The sequence below is a fragment of the Motacilla alba genome, chromosome 6 (genome assembly GCF_015832195.1).
Source record: "Motacilla alba alba isolate MOTALB_02 chromosome 6, Motacilla_alba_V1.0_pri, whole genome shotgun sequence".
NCBI lineage: Eukaryota > Metazoa > Chordata > Aves > Passeriformes > Motacillidae > Motacilla > Motacilla alba.
Window position 1 is genome coordinate 3,338,143 of NC_052021.1, and position 22,132 is coordinate 3,360,274.

Consider the following 22,132-nt stretch of genomic DNA (forward strand, 5'->3'; position numbering starts at 1 on the left):
AAGAGTGTTGTAATTTATGGTTTCCCTACTACAGGGTGTTACATTTGGAGGGACAACGTGCTTGGGCTTTGCAAGGAGTTGGAGACCCCAGATAAAACCCTTTCTGTGTTCCTTCTAAAGAAGGAGAGCAGAGGTCGAAGTCTTTGGTAGCAGGAGGGGGAAAAAACGACCGAGTGGAAGCGAGTTGGGTTTTTTTTGACCACGACAGGGTAGTGTTAGGGAGAGGCATAAGCTAAAAAGGACAGTCGTCACATATGGATAGTGCATAAAGGGATTATTCTTCCTGCCTCTCAATACATCTTAAAGAGCCCAGGTTTGAACAGTAAATTTTTGTAGAGACAATCGGGCAGGTTCCCCTGAGGTGACTCAATGATTGCTGATCACACATCATGATCTGGGATTAGAGTAACTGAGTTGCAGCCTTTTTGCATCCTGGTGAGCAGCATCCAGCCAGGAAGGGCTGCTGAGACACCCCCAGGAACCTTGGCTGTTCCACGGAGAGCCAGCTCTGACGCAGCATCTATTTTATGCGTGGGAGAATTGGGATCTGCTGGCCTGTGAAAGAGTAGGGAGTGAAAGCAGGGTTTTGAGGAGCTGCCTGAAATACTAGGGAGTAAACCAGGAGGATTATCTAGGTCTTGGCCTGCTCGCTGTGCGCTGCTCTTCCCTGCTGAGCTCCCCAGCAGCGGTAGCGTGGCTCGTGGATGTGACATGCCATCGTTTGTCAACTCAGCCCACACTCAGGTGTTGAAAACCTCAGGGGAAAATGCTGCTTTTGGGGCAGGATCATGTTTACAGCACAAACTGTGCTAGGGCAGAAAATGAGGGCAGGGCTTTGGCTTTCTGACCTGCAAAGGGCTATGTTACTGTACCTCATCTGTGCACTCTTTGAGCTCGGCTGGTTGTCTGTGGCAAAGTTAAATCAGAGCTTCTCCCAGTTTCTGTTACCCAAGCTGTTGTTTTGTGAAAGGCCAAATATTCTCTGACTGCAGATATCACTGGAGAAAAAAGGCTGACGGGGAGAAATCGTGTCCTGTCATGCATGTGAACAGCAGCATGAATTAAAGGAAGCCACAAAGCTTTTACTGCAGGGAGGGGAAGGTAGGGAGAAGTGAGATGGGGCCATCCCTGGTTTTTGCCAGGCTGTGGGTGCTGGAGCAAGCCCCCTGGCCTCTGTTTTGCAGCCTGCCTTGTCCTTAGTCCAGCCCATAAGCTGTGCTGTGAAGAAGGGTCTGCATGTGGTCATTAGGCATGAAAAATGCTGAGCGAGATGTGGGGCATGAAACTCTTGACAGGCTGAGATACTGCAGCATTTAAACGTCTGAAAGGTTTTATTTCAAACTCTGGAGCACAGTGGAAACTTCAAAGCTATTGTTCTCAGCTGGTGCACTCTTTTCAGAGGCAGAAAGGCTTCCATGGCCTGGCAGGTTGGCTCCTTCTGGAGTTAAAATTGGAGGTTATTTAATGCGCTGATGGGAAGCGGCCACTAAGTGGAAATAATTGTTTTAATATGGGTGTGTTAACCATCCTTGAGGTATTTTTATAGGTATCCTAGAACAGAATAGCACGTTTCTTGAAGCTGGATGTAACCACTGCTCCACCTGGGAACAGTTCCTCCCCAGCAACAGCACACAGCTCTTCTTATAAAGGGAATTTAAACTTAATTCACCTCAGCTAACTATAGGGCATATGGGAAGAAGAAAAATATAATTATCAGAGCTGGTATTAGCTGCGCTTCTGTTGTGAGGTGCAACCTGTGTTTAGACAGGATTTAGAGACCATTTAGAGCTTGTCACTACAGCTGGTCTCAGCTTTATTGCACAAGAAATGGACTGAAGTTCTAAATCTGAGCTGGCTTGCATTGAGTTCATTGCTGGTAGCGGATGCTGAGTCAACAGCCGTGGAAGTCTCCTCCCAAAAAACCCCATATGAGTGAGTGTTCCATGTCCTGGGTACCACGTTACAGCCTGCTGTACTGATCTTCCAGGTTGCTGTTCAGCAGCTCTGAAGGAAGAGCAGGCAGGGAGCTGTGGTGGGACTGCAGCTCATCTGCCAGCTCATCTGAGCTTGCTTCTTCCCAAAGCCTGAGAAATTTTCAACTTTGAGTCATACCAACCCGACCAGAGATAAAAGGATTGATGCCAGTGACTTGGTACCTGCTTTCTGTAGTATTTACCCCCGCGGTGGAGCAGGGTGTGTGTGGATGAGGTAAGACACCTCAACGTGATGGATTGATTTGCAGGATCACGGGGTCAGCAGCAGCCTGTTCCAGAACCCTGCCAAGCTTCACCTGACTATTGGGACACTGGTGCTCCTGAACGAACAAGAGATCCAGAAAGCCTGTGACCTCCTGCAGCAGTGCAAAGAGGACTTCGTGGAGTAAGTGGTGGGAAAGGGATGTCATCACCAAGGCCTTGAGAGAGGAGAAAGCAGCACTCTGTCTTGACAAGGAACAGTGAAGAGAAGAGCAGCTCAGTAGTCTTCTCTCAACTCTAGAAATCTAGAAAAATTAAGAAAAACATTTAGAAATGTTTCAAATGGGGCAGTAGAAATCACTGAGCAGGCACAGAGAGCCTTACAGCATCTGTAGCTCAGCTCAGACCCTCGGCATTCCCTGAAAACCTGCTCTGCTCCCTTCCCTTCCTCACGTGCATCCCCGTTCTTTGTGCCTGAGCAGTTTTTGCCGCTGTCCCCTGCCTGCAGCAGAGGGAGGGCTGAGCTCCCTTACCTGTGCACGCTGCCTGCAGTGGGCTCTGGCTCTGGCACCTCCCTCCTGCCTCAGAGCAGATGCTGAGGTGTCCTTGACACACATTCCTGGACGAGGGGAGCTGTGTGCAGGGAAGCCATCAGGAGCCTTGTGAGTAATCAGCCTGAAAGTGTCCGTGCTGCTCTGGGAGCGCGGCTGCCTCGCTGCCTGCTAACACCGAGCTGCAGATGTTGGGGCTTTGGCTGCAAATGTGCTCCAGTGACACCGTAATTAGCTTATCTCTGGTCAGCTTAGTAATTGAAGATGGCCTGAGGGGGTGGTTTATTTATTTATTTCTGCAAAGCCTTTGCACACAGAGCACGGATCCTTCGCGTTCATTTATTTGCTGCCTCGGTGCGTGAAGAATTGGCCACGCTGTGCCAGCTGATATCTGTGGGAATTAATGCATGGCCAGAGCTCATACCTCTGCCTTTAAAAGGATGGCTCCAGTTCAGCTGTTGAACAGAAATGCGAGTGTGTTTCCAGGGGGGGGCTCTGAATGCAATATTTGGAAAGTGCCAGCTTCCACATAAGTGGATTGAACTGATGCCGAGAAAATCATTGCTCCCTATTTCCTTCAGTGGAGGGGGAATTAACACTTGAAGGTAACCTTTAGTTTATTTCCCCTTCCACACCCAAGTAAATATACTTGGAAAATTAATTAGGCTTCCTTCCACCTACATAAACCTTCATTAGCTTTCATTTCCTTTTCTAAAGTGCAGGCAGTGCCCTGTGAAGGTAGCTGTGACTGTTTTGACCCTTTTTAGAATACGTGACCTTTAATGCTGTTAGTTTGGTGTCCATAATAGTACATTTGTGCTGTTTCCCTCCCAGTAACTATACTGGGAAGGGAAATCACACTGCTTATTTCACTTGGGAATCTTTGCTGAGAACCTTAAAAGATGAACAGGAGTGAACAAGGTCAAACAAAGTCACACTCACCTTGTTAACTTGTGCTAGGTACATCTGCCTGCCCAGACACTCCCTGTTCTTTCCACGAGCCCTGGGTGTTAAAGAAGGCATCACTTACTCACAGGGAGCACTGGCTGTGGCAGCAGCCTCCCCAGGATGCTGTGCTGGGAAAGGCAAGGAGGCAGTGTTGGGAAGCAGATACACCCTACAGGCCATTTGCAGGTGTGGGAATGCATATTATATCCTGCATGAGGAGCTGGAGCTGATTTTAAACCAGCTCTGTTTACTGGCTGGATGTTGCACTCAGAGCTGTGTCCTGTATCAAGTATCACCTTTCCCAGCAAAAATCTGAGAGCTGGGGACTTCATGGTTGGTCTTTTCACAGGGAGGCAGGAGCCTCTCTGGAATGAGAACTTGAGCCATTTACTTCTGGTGGGTTCTCTGACATGTGGATGGAGATCTCCGTGTTGAGGTGGCCTGTGAGCACTGACAAGTTGACTTAATGTGTGTCTGAAGCACTGAATGTATGAATTTAAATTCTTTTCCCACTCAGGGTGGTAAGGCAATAACAGCCATAGGCTTTTGAGTTTGAGGAATTAGGGAGACTTTTTGAGTTTGGGTTTTTTCAATGCAAACAAGCTGAAAAATAGGGGACAGAAAAGAACTCCTGGGTGGAGTTCACTGCCCCATAGACTCTGTATAACACTTTAGTCCTGCTAAACATCAAATTTGTGTTTCACTGTGGCAAGAAGAGTATCTAATCTCATTCCCATAGTAAACCCAAATATTTGGTATGTGCATGAGGAGCACTATGTGTTGCATTTTGGGAGCTGGTGTGATGTTTTGCTTTTTAACATTAGGAATTTCTTGGGTTTCAGCCAAATTACTGGAGGCCAGCCCCTGACGGTGGAGGTGGCAGGAGTGGAGTACATGAACGATGACCCTGCCATGACAGATGTCCTTTATGCCAAAGTCCACATGAAGGATGGCTCAGACAGGTGAGTTCCCCGTGCTCCTGTCTTTCATTCCTCCCCAGCGTGCCAGGGAAGCCCTCTGGAGCTGCTGGGTGTTCCTGGCAGTGCTCAGGCCAGCAGTCACCAAGATGAAGTCATCCTTGCTTCCTGGGCCGGTTAAGGCAGTGATGTGTTTGCTCTTTAAATCAGTCTCTGGTGCTGCAGCTGAAGGGTGTCGTTTGTTTCTGCAGCAGTCTGTCAGGGTGAACGATGGAGTCACAGCTCACACGGGGATAAGATGGCCAAGGAGATACTCCTGAGATGACTTAGAAGGCAGGATGATTTGGCCTGTACAGTCTAGTTCCCAGCTTGCAGTCCAGATTAATCTGGACAGCTTGGTGTATTCTATTCTGCAGTACTTAGTTATTCTTAAAACCCCGTTAACCCAGAAGGTCCTCAGAAGAGCATGACCTGATTACAGGGTTGGTTTGTGTGTCTCCAGCTGCCTGGAATGGGTGCTGGGTGTGAAACGTCTTTTGGAGCAGCTGCTGCAAGATCTTGAAGCCTGGTTGGTGTCAGCTGGAGTGTTTGTGCTGTTCACCACTGTGGCTGATGGCTTCAGCTCTACCAACAGCCCTGCCCAGGATGTGGCAGTGTCTGGACAACCTTCCTTCATCTTGTTTTGACAAGGACTGCATCATCAGTGGCAGCACCATCTTTTCTCTTGGTGCTTTCTGGAAGACTGAGGATGGGGCTTGGGGCACCCTGGTCTAGTGGAAGGTGTTTCTGCCCGTGGCAGGGCATGGAAGCAGATGATCTTTTAACACCTCTTCCAGCCTAAACCACTGCAGATTCTGTGGTTGACATAAGAGCTCTTGTACTCAGTGCTGCTGTTTGCCAGAAACAGGGAAGGGGGGAAGCCAAAAGGGCCATCCCTCCTGTCTCTGAGCCTCAGCCTTGTCTTTGCCTGACAGCTCTGCCCTTTTGTTGTCTGTTCCCATTGCTAGAGGACAGCAGGAGCTAGCAGAGGAGCACGGAGCAGTGCAGCTGGAGGAGGGAGGCTGTGAGCAGGAACTGGCTCAGGGAAGAAGGGATGTGTTCTGGCATATCCTTTCCCTGAGGGCCGAGGAGACGGCGAGGGGGGGCCCTGCTTAAAACCACACTTCGGAGGCTGTGTTGAAGTCAGAGATCGGAAGTGGGATAAGGAAATGAGGGGGAAAATGAAAAATGTAAGAACTGCTGGGAGGCAGTAGGAATTGAAGTCTTTTCCTTTTCTTAGCTTTTCCACTTTGAAGTCTGTCCTACCCTGGAAGAGGTGAGATAAAAACAAATGGGACAGCTGGGGAACCAGAGCAAAGAGATCAGAGATCAGCCAGGAGCCAGAGCACAGGGAGAAAGAGAGCAGAAGCACTTGGAAAGATGAGATGGAGACAGACATGGAGACACTGCATGACCCAAATGCCCTTGCTGGGTTTTGTTGTAGAGAGCATCTAAAATACCAGCTCTGGGCCTCTTCTCCTAAGTCACCAAGCTCTGGCCCTCTCTGAGGTGCAATGCTTGCCAGTCTGGTTGCATCTGAAAATAAATCCCAGCCTGAGGAGCTGGGAGAGGAATCCTGTGGAGCATAAGTGAGGCCTGAATTGACAGTGATGTCTGCCTGCCTCTGGGGACAGCTGGAATTGTTGGTACTTGCACCCTGCTCTGTTTCAGATGCCAGCTGTACCCTGTGTGATGAGAACACACTTAGGCACAATGCTGGAGAAAGTGCTGATGTGCATCAGGGCTGGCAGAGCTGCTTTGGGCAGGGGGGAGAAGTGAGGTCTTCAAATCCACCTGGCCTTGAAACTGAAAACAGCACTCCCCACCCCCCAGGAAAGGACTGATGCCTCCACTGTCCTTCACAGAGATCTCTTAGCTGAGGTTTTGACCAAAACCAGACCTTGTGCTTTGCACGGCACCTGGAAACTGCCAGGCTTCTCTTCCACAGCACCTGTTTTGCTTTTTGCATAGCAGCAGGTTCAGAGAGGGCCAAGCAATTTGAAGTTTTAATCCTTGGCCCAGGCTGGTCCTGCCCTCACCTGCAGATTAGTTCACAGAGTCACAGAATAGGCTGAGTTGGAAGGGAGCAATCAGGGTCATTGAGTCCAGCTCCTTGCTCTGGCCAGGACACCCCAACAACACCACTCTGTCCCTGAGAGTGTTGTCCAAATGCTCCTGGAGCTCTGGCAGCCTTGGGGCCAGTGACAATTCCCTGTTCAGTGCCCCATGACCGTCTGGGTGAAGCGCCTTCTCCTGATATCATTCATCTGGCATGTCTCCCCTTACATAGTTCCTTAGCTATTAGCAAGCATCCAGAAAAACATTTAGCTTTGCAGAGGGAAAAAAAAGGTATTTTTGTGTTGGTGGAGAGCAGCTTTTCCTTCCTTTGAGACTCCAGCAGACACCGTGTTGGACTAGCAGCGATTATAAAGAGGACAAATGGTGATGTCTGCAGAAAGCCCTGCTTTGTTTTCTGGCTTGTGACACAGGTCATTGCTGAACAGCTCCTTGAACCTGCTGGAACCTGCTGTGCCTTGCTTAGGGAAATGGGGAAGCAGTTTCTGAGCTGCAAGGCCAATACCAGAGGAGAGCAGCAGCCACGTGGCTTCCTGTGCTGGATCAGACTGCTGCAGCCTGTGCTAGAGAGAGGTGTGTGCCTTCCTGTCTCATGCAAGATGTCCTGTTAGCTCTGTGCAGTTCCTGGCGTGGCTGAGGGGTGGAGTTCCTTCCTGATCTTTGGATGATCTTGATCAGCTTAAGCTGTAAAGCAGGAGATTTGATTTATCCTGACTTAGCTTGCATAACTGCAGACAGAATTAGGGGTTGGCAAGCCCTTCTGCACATATAATGGCTCAGACTGAAAGAGGGATCATGCTCTGATGCCTCCCACATGGCAAATAATTTCCATTATAATTCATTCTAATTTGTTTTATTTCCTTGATTAACTTTATAACGTAATAAAGCACCATTTTCACTTGAGCTATTCTCTGTTAATTTGTTTTAGTATTGTCTGTAATGATATTCATTTAATCTTTGTCATTGCTAATTTTAAAAATCACTGAAGTAAAGCCAGAAAATAGTAAAAAACCGTGACAATTGGTAGTTTGAGAGTCTTGAAATGGTCACATGGGGGCTGGCAGGCCGTGAGGGGCAGCCCAAAGCCAGCAGTGGGGTCTGAGCTGGCATCATCCAGAGCGTGGCAGCCCCAGGCTCTGGGGACAGGCCAGGCTCTGCCACAGCTGAGACACCAGCATGGTGGGACCTCACAAAACAGAAAGCTCTCTAATCCCTGGGACGTGCTGGGAGAAGCTCACATTCTTCTGCACACACTGAATAGCCTCTGGCCTTATTTTCAGCGATGGGAAGCTCTCATTCTGGCATGTCCTCTCTACCTTTGGTAAGAATCAGGCACTGCAGAAATTTTTTGGGCACAGCAGCAGCCTGGAAGGTCCTTCAGCTCCTTAGACATGAGCACAGTGCTCTGATCCCTGCTCCTGCTGCCTGTCCTAGGACGGCTCTGCCCTCAGATCCTGACAGTCAAGGCCAGACACAAAGGTGGGAATAAGTCCTTAGATTTTGCTTGCTCAGTAGCTCCAAAGCTGGAGTGTTCACCGGGTTGTGCTGACGGGGTTTGTGCCCCTGTCACCACGTCCTGGGCTCTCCCAGAAGGCCAGCCCAGTGGCTGGGTTGGTTATGTGGGACAGAGAGGAGCCAGGCTGCAGCAGTCCCCGAGCACATCCTCTGGGAGTCAAGGTGCCCAAGCCCCTGCGGGTGTGCAGATTTTGGCATTTGCAAGGAGAGTCACATTGTGTTTCCTGGCAGTAGAAAGATGCATCCTTCAGCTCCCAGTAACATCTGTCACTGTGAGCGAGCTCTCTGCTGTGCTAAATCTGCCCTTCCTCGTGGAATATTTGCAGCAGAAGCGATCACAGAGGAAGCTTTGTGCAAGAGTCAGAACTTTTTGCATTAGAGCTGAATGCTGATGCCTCTGCTCGCTTTCCATCAGGGACCAGCTCCCTTTGCTGTGTGCATGCAGAGACTTCATTTCACACTCACTGCCCTTCTGGCTGGAAAGCCAAAGCTGGTGCTGCAGAGGCTCCTTGTTTTACGTGGCCCTGTTGTTTCTCTTTGGTTCCCAGGTTGCAGGTGGTCGCTGATCGGCTGGTGGAGCGCTTTGTGGCCTCTGGCCTGATGCTTAAAGAATGGGACAGGGTGAAGCTGCATGCCACAGTCATGAACACTCTCTTCAGGAAAGATCCAAGTATGTACAGAGCCTTCATCCTTGCTGCATTTATAGTCCCATTGCTCAGCTTTTGTTGTTTGCTTTTTCAGTGTGGGTTTTCTTACCTACAGGGCTGGCGGGGGGGGGAGATTTCTGCAGATAAAACCCAGAAGAAAATAAAGCAATGAATAAAAGTCATAGATTCAAAACCTTGGCACCCTGTAGCACTCATAGTATCTGGGCTAGGGAAAAATATGTTCAAGTAGAATCGTAGAATGTCCTGAGTGGGAAGGGACCCACAAGGATCATCCAGCCCAGCTCCTGGCCCTGCCCAGGACACCCCAACAATCCCACCCTGTTCCTGAGAGCGTTGTCCAAACACTCCTGGAAGTTCTGGCAGCCTTGGAGCTCTGACCATTTCCAGGGGAGCATAGTCAGTGTTCCCTCTGGGCAAAGAACCTTTTCCCAATATCCGGCCTCCCGTGGCACAGCTCCAGCAATGCCCCTGGTCACGGAGAGCAGAGATCAGAGCTGCTCCTGCACTGCCCTTTGTGAGGAAGCTGCAGACCCTGATGAGGTCTCCCCTCATTCCCCTTCAGGCTGAACAGTGCAAGTGACCTCAGCCACTCCTCATGGAAGTGAGATCTGGGGCTCTCTGTGTCCCGGGGTTAAATTGAAACTGGGTAACAACTCCATGTGTTGTGCTGACCTTCAAACAAGATGAAAACACAATCTTCTTTGGTTAACTTAGAGACTGCCCATTTCTTCAGGAAAGTGATTCCGTTGTCTTTCTCCTTAAATCAGATGCAGACAGATGAATGTGATGCAAAGCTGAATGTGAGCTATTCTTGAGTGTATGGCGTCTGCTGTCTCTGCCAAAAGATTGTCTGCTCTGGCTGTCTGTAGCATCGTTCTGATCACATTACTTTAAAAAGCAGCCCTAAAAGAATCATCCTTGGGGAGGGGCAGTGTGTTACAGCCTGGTTCTCCATGTGCAAACGTGCGTGCTCTGGCACGGTGGCCCCTGTGCACTGCAATAAGTTGTGTCAAGAATTCTTTAGTCGTTGCCTCTCTGACTCTCTGCAGGGACAGTGATAACAGCAGGTGATTTGTGTCACTGTCTTCTGGGCAGGTTTTGGGTCTGACTGCTGCTGAAGTCAAATAAGCACACCCAGGGCATAAAAACCCTGTAAAGATGGGGCTCTCAAAGTGAGCCCTGAAATTGTGACCCCAGAGTGCTGATGTGGCTGTGCACGTGGGCAGCTAGGTCTGGCATCCCGAGTCTATATTCTGCACAGCCCCGTGAGGCATGAGAGGCATTCAGACACAATGGGGAGAGCATTCCGCAGGCAGCCATAGAAGTCTCTTTGTATTCCACACAGGATTTGAACAGCAAGCTGGATGTGAGGGGGACTTCATAGTTAATGATGAAGATGAAAAAGAAATACTGAATATATTCACCGAGTGAGGCAGAGGTCCTGTGGAAGGAACAGATCATGTACTTGGGGATTATATAAAACCCCAGCCGTGCTCTGGGGAAATGGATCTCAGATGTAGGCTTTTGGCAGCTGCTGTAGGCCTAGGTTGCTATTCTGAATGTCTGTGTGTGTGTGGCTGTGTGCCCACCCCACAGCACACGTATGGTGCAGGCAGCACAGGTCTGTGTCGGGCCCGTCCGCATCCCGCCTGGCGCTGGGCTGGCACGCTCAGCCTGGAACCTGGTGCTGTTCCAGGCCATGCAAGTGCTGTCTCACACCCCGACACGGCAGGATGAGGGATGAAAAGGAGCCAGAGAGAAGGAGGTGTGTTGCACTGAGCAGTCAGCCCTACGGAATCACCACAGCAGTAGCTGTGATTTAGGGCCTTTCCTCCAGGTAACAGAGGTGAACCCCATAGAGGCACCAGTTCCAGCCTTTTCCCTCCTAAAATCCAAGTGGAAGTGGGGTTTTTTGCACTGAGAACTGGGCAAAGATGGTTTATTAGCTGGCAGCTGACTTTGGGGAGGGACAGAGTGGGGGGTGAAGTACAGCACACAGAGTTCTGCCATCTGAAGCTCATTCTGGTGGTGGCTTTTCTCTCTACAGCTGAAGAACGAAACAACACAATGACTGGTAAATCATCTTTCAAGGAGCGGGAGTCATTTAATGGCCAAAATATCCTCAAGGTCAGTATGAAACAATTAGGGAAATGGATCCAGCTATGGATATTGTATAGCCAGAAGAGGTCGAAACACCTCTTCTAGACTGCTTTTGTCTTAGGCTTATGGGATCTCCTGGGGCTTGGGGGGGATGGTGGGGGGGGGAATCTGTTTAGAAAATAAACAGTCCAGATCACTGGTAATTGGGAGCATTAGGGTATTTAACAGGAGCATTCCTAAAGCTGCTGAGGCTCAGAGCAGGGATATGAAGCACGAATGCTAAGTGGGTGTTCGTGTTGTCGTTTACTTCGCTCCTGTTTTACCCTGGAGACTCAGGCTCGAGTTGATTCTCAGCCCACCAGAAAGAAGCACTTCGTTGCTCTTGTTCTACTCATATATATTTATGAAACTAAACCCCACTCTCAGTTCACTTACTCTTTTCTCTTTTTTGGTTTTAATCTCTGCTATTGATTTGCTCCAGAAAAATACTGGGTAGTGGTAGGGAGTCCCACCAGGATCTGAGGGCTTTGGCAGTGATCAGAGGTTAGAAAACACAATCCCCCAGACTGTGGAGGTTGGGAAAGGCTCAAAGGGGAGCATGCTGGAGACTCCCAGGCTTTGCCAGCCAGGGTTGGGACTGCAGGCAGCCTCTGCTGCTCATCCAGATGGCTGTGGCAGACTGATGCTGTGGTGCTTGACCCCTGCAAGTGTCCAGAGAGAAAAGAGATGCACAGAGGAGCAGAAATGGAAAACAGCACCGGCTTGTAAGCAAATTTGCAATCCTCATTGTGTGGGAGGATTTGTTGCAGGCAGCTCTGATAAGAGGGAGTGAGGACAATGCATGGATACATTTGGGAAGGGTAAGAAGATATTCTGGCAATGAAGATACATGAGAGGGGATGCAGGCTGGGTGGGAGCTGGACAACCCAGAACGACCTTAGAGCCCTCCCAGAGGAGGAGAAGAGTGAGCTTCATTTGTATTTACAGTCTTAATAATGTATCAGGCAGTGGATGCAGGGGGATGGAAGGCAGGGAGTGGAACTGATTGATCTGTGTGCAGAGGACAAACAAAGGGACAAAATTAGGTTAAGCTCTCTTTGTCCTCAAACGGTCTGTGCAAGCATGGTGTCATGACTCAGCGTCACCACATGTTGAGTGTGCAGTGTGAGACTGCAGTATTGCAAGCTGGAGCAGGGAAGCCACAGCCCTGGCCCTTTTCTTGACGTGATCTGTAGTTTTGGATAGCTCCCAGTGCTGGGAGAGCTGGCTCTGGAAGGGGAGATGTGTGTCAGGAGCCCTGAGTGTCTCCATGTTCGCCTTCGCTCCTTTCTCCTGCTTCTGTTGAACTTGTCCTCAGGCTTTAGAGACACATAAAGTCAAACTGTGGGTCTTCCTCCGTGCTCTCATCCCGAGCCGTTTGTGACTGGGACGGTATTAAGGATGCTCCCTCTGCTGGTCACACCGTTTGTGGGGTCTGACGATCCGGGGAGGGGTCTTAGGGTGCTTGCAAATGCAACTGCTCTCCTTCCAAGGCTACTTCTTATTCTTGATGCTCTCGGAAATATGAGCCCGATGCATTTTTAAAGCTCCTAATTGATTTTGTACTGACGTAGCCAAAAGGGCTGCTGGCTGTTTGGACTGCTGGTAATTACTTCAAAGCATGTCTTGCCACAAGAAATGTCATCCTTCTCTCCCACCTCCACTACATTTCCTAACCTGCCCGCTTCGTATTTCCCTTTGGTCTCCCACGTGCCTGCAGCAGAACGCCCGTTGGCATTAATTAATTACATGAGTCATAAATAGCTCCAGGCTTCTTACCCGAGGAGCCCAGCCTCGGTGAGGCTCTGATGCATTCCAGCATGACCTTGCAGGGATGCACCAGTTCCCTCCCAGCCTGCTTTTATATCCATTATTTATCTTGTGCTGAGGAGGCTGCCCTCTCGCAAAGTGGCTTCATTAACTTTTGCACCAGGATCTAAACGACGGGCTGTTCATGAATATGGCTGCACTTAGGCAGGCTGGTGGGAGGGAGAGCCATGTGCCCCACGTGTGATTCCAGGCGGTGGGACTCTGTGATAGCTGTGCTGAGTGGCTGTGTTCCCACTCGGAACGCTAACAAAGCATGGCTGCTGCTAGGAGGGTAAGTGGGAAAACTCAGGTTTCATCGCTCTCATTCCCGTTGTGCAGCCCTGTAGGGCCAAAGGCTCAGGGCAGGGCTGGAGCTGTCGGAGCACAGGACATGATGGGAGTGCTGTGGCTCTGCTGCTCCAGGCTGAGGCTCCCCATGGTCAGAGCTGGTTGGTGTGAGTGTGTGTGTGTGCAGATGCGCTGGCAGCATATGTTTGCTGATAACATGCCTGCGCTACACCAGGCTCCAGCTGGTATTTTGCCTTCAGCTGAACTAATCAGAATTTTATTTAATAATCCTTTGTTCTAGCCGTTCCACCGAGTTAAACATACACTCCTATTTGTGCTAATAAATGGTTGTGCAGGCCGGTACCTTCCCACACTGCACAGAAAATAGATCCTGTAGGATGACTTGCGTTCAGGAGTTTAAATTGCTTCTGTCTTGAAGAATATCCCTGAAAAAGGCTTCCTGGTATAGGTGAGCTGAGAGCCCAAGGGGCTGTGTGAGATTTGTGTCCAACAGAGCTTTGGCTTTGCACTTCTCTGGTCTAGTCCCAAAAAGCTGGGGATGCTTCATGGACATGGAGCCACATGTATTCCCTCTGAATTACTTCTGTCTTGAAGAATATCCCTGAAAAAGGCTTCCTGGTATAGGTGAGCTGAGAGCCCAAGGGGCTGTGTGAGATTTGTGTCCAACAGAGCTTTGGCTGTGTGAGATTTGTGTCCAACAGAGCTTTGGCTTTGCACTCCTCTGGTCTAGTCCCAAAAAGCTGGAGATGCTTCATGGCCATGGAGCCACATGTATTCCCTCTAGGCTGGCTTTGAACATCCCGGTCACGCACCGAAATCGTTCTCCGGTCAGGGGCAGAGCGTCTCATCTCTGGGAGAGCGGAGGGAGGAGGCAGCAGTTCCTGGCCGAGAGGCCGCAGCAGCTCGGGCAGGGCCAGGCCCGGGGGAGATGCGGGGTTGGCAGCTCCCTGCCGTGCTCCCGCCGTGTGCCGGCGGTGGCCGCGTGCCCTGCGCCGCAGCTGGCACCGCGCTGGCACCGAGGCGGCCGGGGCAGCTGCCGGCATCTCCGGAGACACGGCTGCGCTGCCTCCGGGCTTTTATTTGTTTTTGTTCAGTGGGGGAAAAAAAATCCAACCAAGGCTGCAGTGAAGAAATAAAAACGAAAAGAAACGCAAAAAGGCCGACTGGCCAGAAATTTCTGTTGCACGTTTAAGGGAAAGGAAGAAAACCACCTGGACTCTCACTGGGTGAAAATGGAATGAATTTTGGCTTGAGTTGAAGTCTGAGAAGTAAATGAATGGCCTTTGCCACGTTCAAACAAGAAGGAAGCAAATTCTGAGTGCAGAAAAAGCTGAACTCTGCTGCTTAGCACAGATCCGTGCATTAACAGCTTACAAGATTAAATATTGAGGGAACAGCTACTGAGGTACAGCAGCAGAAAGCTGCACATCTTATGTCTTTAGGGCATTAGGGGAGACTTTAAGCTGGGATGGAAGACTGGGAATGGGATCAGCCAAGGTGGTGACACATGCTGCCGTGCCCTGGTCCAGCAGCAGGGCTGCAAGAGTGCCCAGGGAGCACTTCTAGGTCAGACAAGGCATCATTTGATGAGGCTCCTTCTCTTTTGAGACCTGCATAAGTGTATTGAGTTATGGCACTGTACCTGCTTTCACTGGGAGCGGGGGGAAAGCGCATTTACTGTCTGATACTCTGGAGAGCCAGTGGTGTTCCCTGTCAGCGTGTCTGTCCTGCTGGGTACGAGCAGTGTGGTGGCTGTGGCATGCAGCAGTTCCGTTTCAAACATTTGATGCCGTGCCACAGACAGAGGTGCAATGGAAAAGAAAAAGCTTGGCCTGAATAAACCCCTGACCCCTCAAAATACCCCAAGCCCTCCAAGCTCTAAACAGATGAACGTGTGCCCCTGTGCAGAGCCAGCTCCACTTGCAGATGAGGAGTGTTCTGCAGCAGTTGGAACCCAGGCCTTTTCTGTAGATTTTGTTTGTGGATTTAAGGAGGCTGAGTCTTTTCCTGATGTATTTCTAAGCTGAGGTGAATCAAAGAGCCAAAGAGCCGGTGTTAGGTGGGGATCAAGACTGCCTGGTGTTCAGAAAGGGTAAGAATATCTTGTTATCCTCTGCAAGGTGATAAAGATGTAGATGCAAAGTAGGACTGACAGCTGGAACAAATACCTAACAGGAGGTGGCTGCTTGGAAAGTTTAGAGTTAAAAATACCAAACAAAGAGTTCACTAAGGTGAGGGGAGACTGAGTAGGAGATTGTGGTGCAACATCAGGATCTCAGAAATAAGCCAGTGCTTTCCTCACCTCGTTTTTACAGAAGAATCAAAAGGAGAAATGAAAGGCTGTGATGCCACTTTGCAGAGGGGAGAATTCCTGCCATTACCAAGAGGTACCGGAACAATCGAGGGGGCTCAGCAGTGTGCAATTAGAGCAACAGTGGGATGGGAGGATGTGACAGTTGAGCAGATGAGACTGGAGATCAGTTTGTATAATCATGGGAAAAAAAAAAAAGGAGATTAAATTGGGGTTGCTGTGAAAATGCTTTCCTGCGAATTATATTCTTCAGGGGGAGAAAAGCCATATTCATGTTATTTGCATTTGATGGAATAGGAATCTGAAGTGGCATTTGAAAAATCAGAGCAGACAAAGGAGGGAAGATATCTTTGTTGGAGTGTTCAGGCCTTGGAGGCAGTGTTGGAGGTTTTGGGGGAAGGCTGAGCCACTGTGCTGAGGAGAACGCAGTGCAGAACGTTTGTGCTGCCTTGGCACGACAGAGATCTCTTTGGTGACCTTACCAAGAAAAGGAAAAGCCTTTTTTTTTTTTTTCCCTCTCAGAGGTGCTCTACACCCCTCTGACTAATTTTAGCAGGAGCTGTGAGAGCTGGAAGAGGGTTTGTTGAGTCTCTGAATGCTCTTTCCCCTGCATCTCTGCACTCCCACCCAGGCCAGCAGCTGAGCCTTTTGGAGGTTCTGTGGGTGCCTCTGCCTCCCACCCAGTGAGCATCCCCCCATCTCACTTCGCTGACATCCCTGCTGTGCCACCAGCCAGCCAGGGCAGTGTCACCTCTTTGCTCTTAAGAAGACAATTTTTCTCCGTGGAGCTGGCAGGGGTTGAATTACAGTGGTGCCTTAATAGAAGGCAGGGACTCAGCACATTAAATGCAAAGAGCCCCAGCCCGCTGATTAGCAAAAGTAGACAGTTCATCGCCAAGGTGCCGTGACCCTTCTGCTGGATAATTTTCTGTGTCTGTCTGAATTAATTTACTGGCTCTGTAGCTAGGCTCCTCCTCTTGGTGTTTGGTGGGTGTAGTGAGAGGTCACACTGGCGGGAGCTCCGTGTCCCGGTGTTCCCGGATGCCTCGCAGGCCTCCTGCCATCTCTGCAGCAAAGGCAAAGCCCAGCTCTTAGAAACTGTGGCTGCATTTGCTGTAATAGGAGCCACGGGGATGAGGCTTCTGTGGAGAAATGCACTGTTTGATTATTAATTTCCCTAAGTTGTACTGCAAATCCCTCACGTTTGAGCTGTAGCTCTGGGATCTTATCGGATCCTTTAATTTGCTGAAAGAGTTTTTATTCTTGTCTGAAAGACGTGCAAAAATCTGGTAACCTCCAAATGTCCCACTTGTATTTGTTTCTTAGTTTGCAGAATGCCTTTCACCATAGCAACTGGGGTTTGATTTCCTGAAGCACATGAATTTTCATGGATTTGTGATGGGGGGAACAGACCCAAAACTGTGAGCTAAAGCGAAGATTTTGCAGCATGGAAGTGGCAGGAGCACCACTAGATTTGGCTTGTGGGGAGGGGGGAATCCTGGAGGGAGAGGATCTCAGCTGAACAAAGGCCTGCACCCGGCCCTGAACAGTTCTATTTGAAAAAAAATCCAGCCTGACAGATTATTTTAGACTATTGCTGACTGTTGCCCTCCCCACTGCTGCATCACCCTCTGGCAGCTGGGGTGGCTTTGCTCCAGTGTTATGAAGAGCTGAGGTTTCACATGGCAGCAGTCACAGAAGGATCAGCTGCTTCCACATTCACAGGGCTGGAAACCTCGTACTCATCCCACCCGTGCAGGTCAGGAGGGTGTGAAGGGCAGCATGAAATACGCTCAGCTCTGCAGGTGAAACCCAGCTGGGGAGAGGCAGGGATATTGCACACGTGAGTAGGAGGGAACGGAGCTCCAAACAATGTTGGGAAATCAGGCAGAAACAAACAGGCAGCTGCAAACAAAGCCGGGTCCAGGCGGGAGCTGTGGCACCAGGGTAGGATGGAGAAGTTCCTCAATACCAGCCCAACAGGCCAGGGTTTGGCTTATGGAGGGGCTGCACCAGACTGAGTCAGCCCGTGGAAATAAAAAAAGAGGCAAATGTCCTTAAAGTAAACCTCTGACCATGCTTAGCTGAAAGATTTGTCCAGTTTTGGGTATCACGGATGGGTGCAAAGAGCCCAGGGGACAACAGTAAGATAATTGGAGGGGTGGAAAATGTCTGCAAGCTGGAGCTGAAAGAGTTGTTTCAAGGATAATAAAGACAAGGAGGGCAGCACATAGGGAAAGCTCTTGAAACTTGGGAATGCTTTTGCCAGTAGTGGATGATAAAGTGATAAATAATGGGATAAAATTGCACCAAGGGATCAGGAAAATCTTTGTAAAGGGGAGGGTAAGGAAGCTCTGCTCCAGAGGAGCTGGGAAAGGGGGGTCCTGATGGTTTTGAGGGAGCAGAGATGTTAATCCAAGATCTGCCCACCACCAAGCTCCTCCTGCCTTGGAGAAGGGGAGGGTGGGGGAGCTGATGACCTTCACTGGTCCTTTCTTCAGTTTGTCGCTTCATGATTCCTACATGGAATGTGTGCAGAACACCCATGAGATGGCATCTGTGAACGTACCAGGAGCTTTTTGGAGTTTACGTGGCATTTGCTTTGGCTCAGGAAATAAAAATACAAAAAGGAGACCTCCCATCGTGTGCCTTGGATCTTTCTCCACGAACTTGCTGCTGCTTCTTAGGTTGGTGGTACTTTGCCAGAGAGAGATGGTTATGTTGTTTCCAAGGGACTGCACCAGTGATATAATTGTAAGGGATTTTCCTGTGTCATAGAGGAGATAGCCCTGACTTGGGTATCTCCCAAGAGAGAGGCCACTGGGACTTTCATGACACAAGATTTTCTCCCTCCTGAAGTCTGCCTGCTTTATTCTTCCTAAGGGAGATGAGGTGAAAAGGTCTCTGCTGCTGCCTTTTAAATCTTGCCAGAGGCTGGAAGAAAAGGAGAGGGGAAGGGCTGTTCCTTGTGGAAGGACTGGATGCTATATTGGGGATGGAGAGACACTCCAGAGCCAGCTGCACACTTGCAGAACAAAGCAATCTGCAGCCTTGTGGCTGGTGCTGGTGGGGACAGCCCAGGTGACAACCGCCCTCTCTGTCCTTCCTATCCCTCTTCTGCCCTTGTGACTCTGCACAACATTCTCCAAGACTGTACCACCTGAGCAGTCTTGGGAGATGTTGGGTGGCCGGCCAGCCATCCTTTAAAAAGCCATGGAAAGGAAGGAGTTGCTAATTTGTGGAGGAGGTTGGGAATGCTGGGAAGTGCTGCCTCTCTGGATGAATGTCTGCCTGCTTTTCCTATGCTTCTTGTGCATTATTGCTGGCAAGCTTCCAAGCACAATTAAACCTCTGACAGATAATCATTGGCAGAGTGGTGTCCAGGGTGAGTAACACGGGAATCAGGTATTTCTTTTTTTTGGCACCAAATTGTTGCAGGAAATTTTGAAAGTCAAAAAATAGAAGAAAAAATAATCTACTCACTTAACAAACTCCCCAGGTCTTGACAATTTGCCTGCTTGTGTCTCTTCTTCTGGGAGCCACCAGGGGCTTTGTTATGGGGTTTGTCTGTCATGGTTTGGGGGAGTTTGGGTCCCAGCTGGGATGAGGTTTGGTGCATTTTTTGGGATGAGGAAGAAGGAGCTCTGCCAGCACATACTGCAGCCTGGGAACTGTGACAGGTGTGGAGATAACAGCCTTCTGGAGAGGTCCTGGCAGGTCTGTGTGGGAGGCTGCAGGACTGAGGTGCATTAAACAAGTAGGTGGGATCCCAAAAGCAGAATTGGAGGCTGTGGTTTGTGCAGCAAAGGAGGTTAATCAGAGGAACTCGGATGGACAGAGTTTGCTGGAGTTCAGTGGACTCTTTTAGTGTCCATCAGTGTTTCCGAGTGTTACATTTACATTTCAGAATTTAATTTTTTAAGATTTTTAATCTTCCCACGTTTTTGCCATTTCCTCCATCAGTCCTTTTTGCCTGCTGCTGGTATCAGTAATCCAGCTTTTTGCTGAGGAGTCAGCGCCTTCCTGCTGTGTCTGGCATGGGATCTGCAGTTGTGCTGTGGCCAGATGATTTGGAAGGGTGATTGTTCTCTGCTCTTCTCCAGTGTTTTCCATCCCAAGCTGTGGACATGTTATACAAACTTTAATTCAAATATATCATCCCTTATGAGGTGGAAAGATTTCCAGGGGAGAGCGCAGAAAGTCTGCAGACACACAGGTTTTGTTGCTCTGTGTTGAGGCACCTCTTCAGAAACGCCGCTTAATTTTTCTCCACGCTTCTCAGCGGGTGCCTGGCATTTTGTTTGTTCCTCCCCTTCCCCAAAGGGGATAACAGCACTGTAACATGCTGATTTCCAACAGAAAGCTCCTGGCTTTCCAAGCCTGTTCCCTCCTTCCCCGCTGCTGCCGCTCGGGACACGCTGGGGCTGTGCTGCCGGCGGGCGAGCTGGTGAGCGTTGTCGCTCGGTGCAGAGCAGCTGAAGCTGTGAAGCTGTAAAGCCTCCAGCTCCTCCAAAGCCTTTGTTTAATCTCCTGTTGGAGCTGTCCGTGTGCTGCCGTCGGCTGCCGGACCCCGATTCCCAGAGCTGGCTCGTCCCTCAGCATGATCCTCCTGCACGTGCTCTGCCATGGAGGCACAGCCCAGTGGTGCTCAGGCTGTTCACACCCTTCCTGGGTGGGATCTTGGGGGGGATAAACTTCTTCCATCAAGGAGAAACAGCAGAGGAGGGATTGCTGGCATCCCATCCTCAGCGTGGACCACGCAGCAGGAGTGACGGTGAGCTCATCCACAGCCGTAGGCTCCTGGAGCTACGAGTCTCTTCCTCCCAGCCTCTCTGAAGTTGCTAATTTCTGTGTTCGTTCCAGACATGGAAAACAGGACCCTCCCTCAGCTCCCTGCCGAGGGCAGTGGGGTTTGTGAGGCAGATTGTCACAGGCTAATGACATTACACGGCGCAGCGCTGAGTCACCGGGGACAGTTTTGTGCTGTTGATCTGTAATAGCCCAGCCCTAAGGCACTGCTTTCTGCGGCTGGAGTTCACAGCAGAACTCCCTGCAGTCCAGGGAGAGGTGTCTGTGTGTGTGCGCATCCATTTTATCCCATGGTATCGCTGCTCGTTAGTGGGAATTTTTAATTGCAAGGCATTGCAGTGAGTTGTTGCTCCCTTGGCATTTCCGAGGCTCTCAGCAGAGCTGCTTGGACTTTTTATTAATTCAGGATAGGTCTTTTTTTGGCTGACTACTGTAAACGACGTAAGGCTTTAAAAACTGATCAATAATCCTGATGGTAGTGGCAAAATCCAGGCCAAGGCAGCGTGAATGCGAGCCACAGATTACGTGAAGGAAGTTTTAAATACCTCTGACTCCCTTCCCTTCCGTGGACTTACTTTATCCTCCCACTTCCCAGTGCTCCTCCAGCCGAATCCATTAATATTTCTCATGCTTGTTGAGCCCGTGACAGGTGATATAAAAGCCCCAGTTTGCGTTGGCACCTCCGCTCTTCATAACCAGAGCCGAAACACATCGCTGCTGTCCTTGTGTAGATTAGCTGTGATTTATTGCTGTTGTTCCCAGGCTGGAGCACAGAGGTGCTGGCTCATTCCAGGAGGGTTGGCTGTGGGAAGCGAGCCCCCCGAGGAGGACAGCTTGACAAACACCCACACTTGGGAACACGACATCATTTAGGCGCCTGTTTTAACTTCTTCATTGAGGAGGCATCCTCCTCCTTGCCTCAGCAAAACTTACAGGCTTGAAAAGGGGAAGAACATGTGGCAAAGAGGCATCCTGGGTTTGATCTGTTGCTCTGCCTTTGATAAGGAAGTTGTTGTGGTTTAGGGGTTGAAGTTTGTACAAGCAGTTTTGGCTCAGGTTTGCAAGGAGCGAGCGGTTTGATGTGTGATTCCACCTCTCCCAAAACAAGTCTTCAGCCTCTTGTCTTCCTTCAGAAAATGGTTGTCTCATCCCAAGGGAGGACTGCTGGGTAATTTGTGGGTAATCGAGGGGAACAGACTTCAGAGGAAGAAGGGTTTGCAGCATCTGAACAGAATTGTCTTAAGGGAGAAAATGTGGTGTTAGAAATGACAGTGGTGCTGCTGGCTTTTCCTGGCTCAGGATAAACGACTCTGGGGGGAGAAGTGGAGGAAAACTTGCTTTCTGGGAGCTACCACAGGGCTGCCTGCCTTTCATCAGGGCCTGAGGGGTGTGCCCTTGGACCCAGTCCCCAGTTCGGGAGAGGGAGAGACAGGAGCACTTGGGCCTATGGTAGTTTGCAGGCTGACCAGTGAAATATGGGTTATCCATCATCCAGTTCTCTCCTTCTCTTGGGAGCTTATGGCTTTTGGGGGGAGGGCAGTATGGCTGTAGGCCTGTGCCATCCCCCACAGATCCTGGGATGCTGCTGCTGCCACTCTCCAGGCACCTGCTCTGTCCCCGTGGGAGATGCCGGCAGCCTCGCTGAGCATTGCCCGAACCTTTGGCTGTGGCTTGAAAGGCAGAGCACATCCCTGGAGCGTTTGCTTGGAGGTGCTGGGTCTGGGGTTAAAAGTTAACAGTGCTCTTTCCTTATTCCATTCTAATTCAATTTGGGAAGGCAGCAGGGAGATGGGGGCACTTAGTCCTCTAAGTGCTATTCCCTTGATGGGAGTTACTAGCTTGCGCT

General features: G+C 50.0%; 2 protein-coding genes across 4 annotated transcripts in view; both read left to right on the forward strand.

Moving 5' to 3' along the window:
* LOC119702804 (C-type lectin domain family 2 member D-like) overlaps nucleotides 1–22,132 on the forward strand; it is a 603,052-nt gene that overhangs the window by 378,043 nt on the left and 202,877 nt on the right. The gene's annotated exons all lie outside the window — the stretch shown is intronic.
* Nucleotides 1–22,132, forward strand: part of ASCC1 (activating signal cointegrator 1 complex subunit 1) — a 35,782-nt gene that overhangs the window by 9,645 nt on the left and 4,005 nt on the right. Inside the window, exons 6-9 of one of the 2 annotated variants that reach the window (XR_005257447.1) lie at nucleotides 2,243–2,379; nucleotides 4,537–4,656; nucleotides 7,140–7,299; nucleotides 8,790–8,911. Coding sequence is in view for 1 of the 2 variants with exons in the window: in XM_038141420.1 (XP_037997348.1) it covers nucleotides 2,243–2,379; nucleotides 4,537–4,656; nucleotides 8,790–8,911; nucleotides 10,957–11,036 (459 nt within the window). In the remaining variant the exon portion in view is untranslated. Of the gene's footprint in view, nucleotides 1–2,242; nucleotides 2,380–4,536; nucleotides 4,657–7,139; nucleotides 7,300–8,789; nucleotides 8,912–10,956; nucleotides 11,037–22,132 lie in introns of those variants that run through there. The other variant, XM_038141420.1, reaches the window with a different exon arrangement.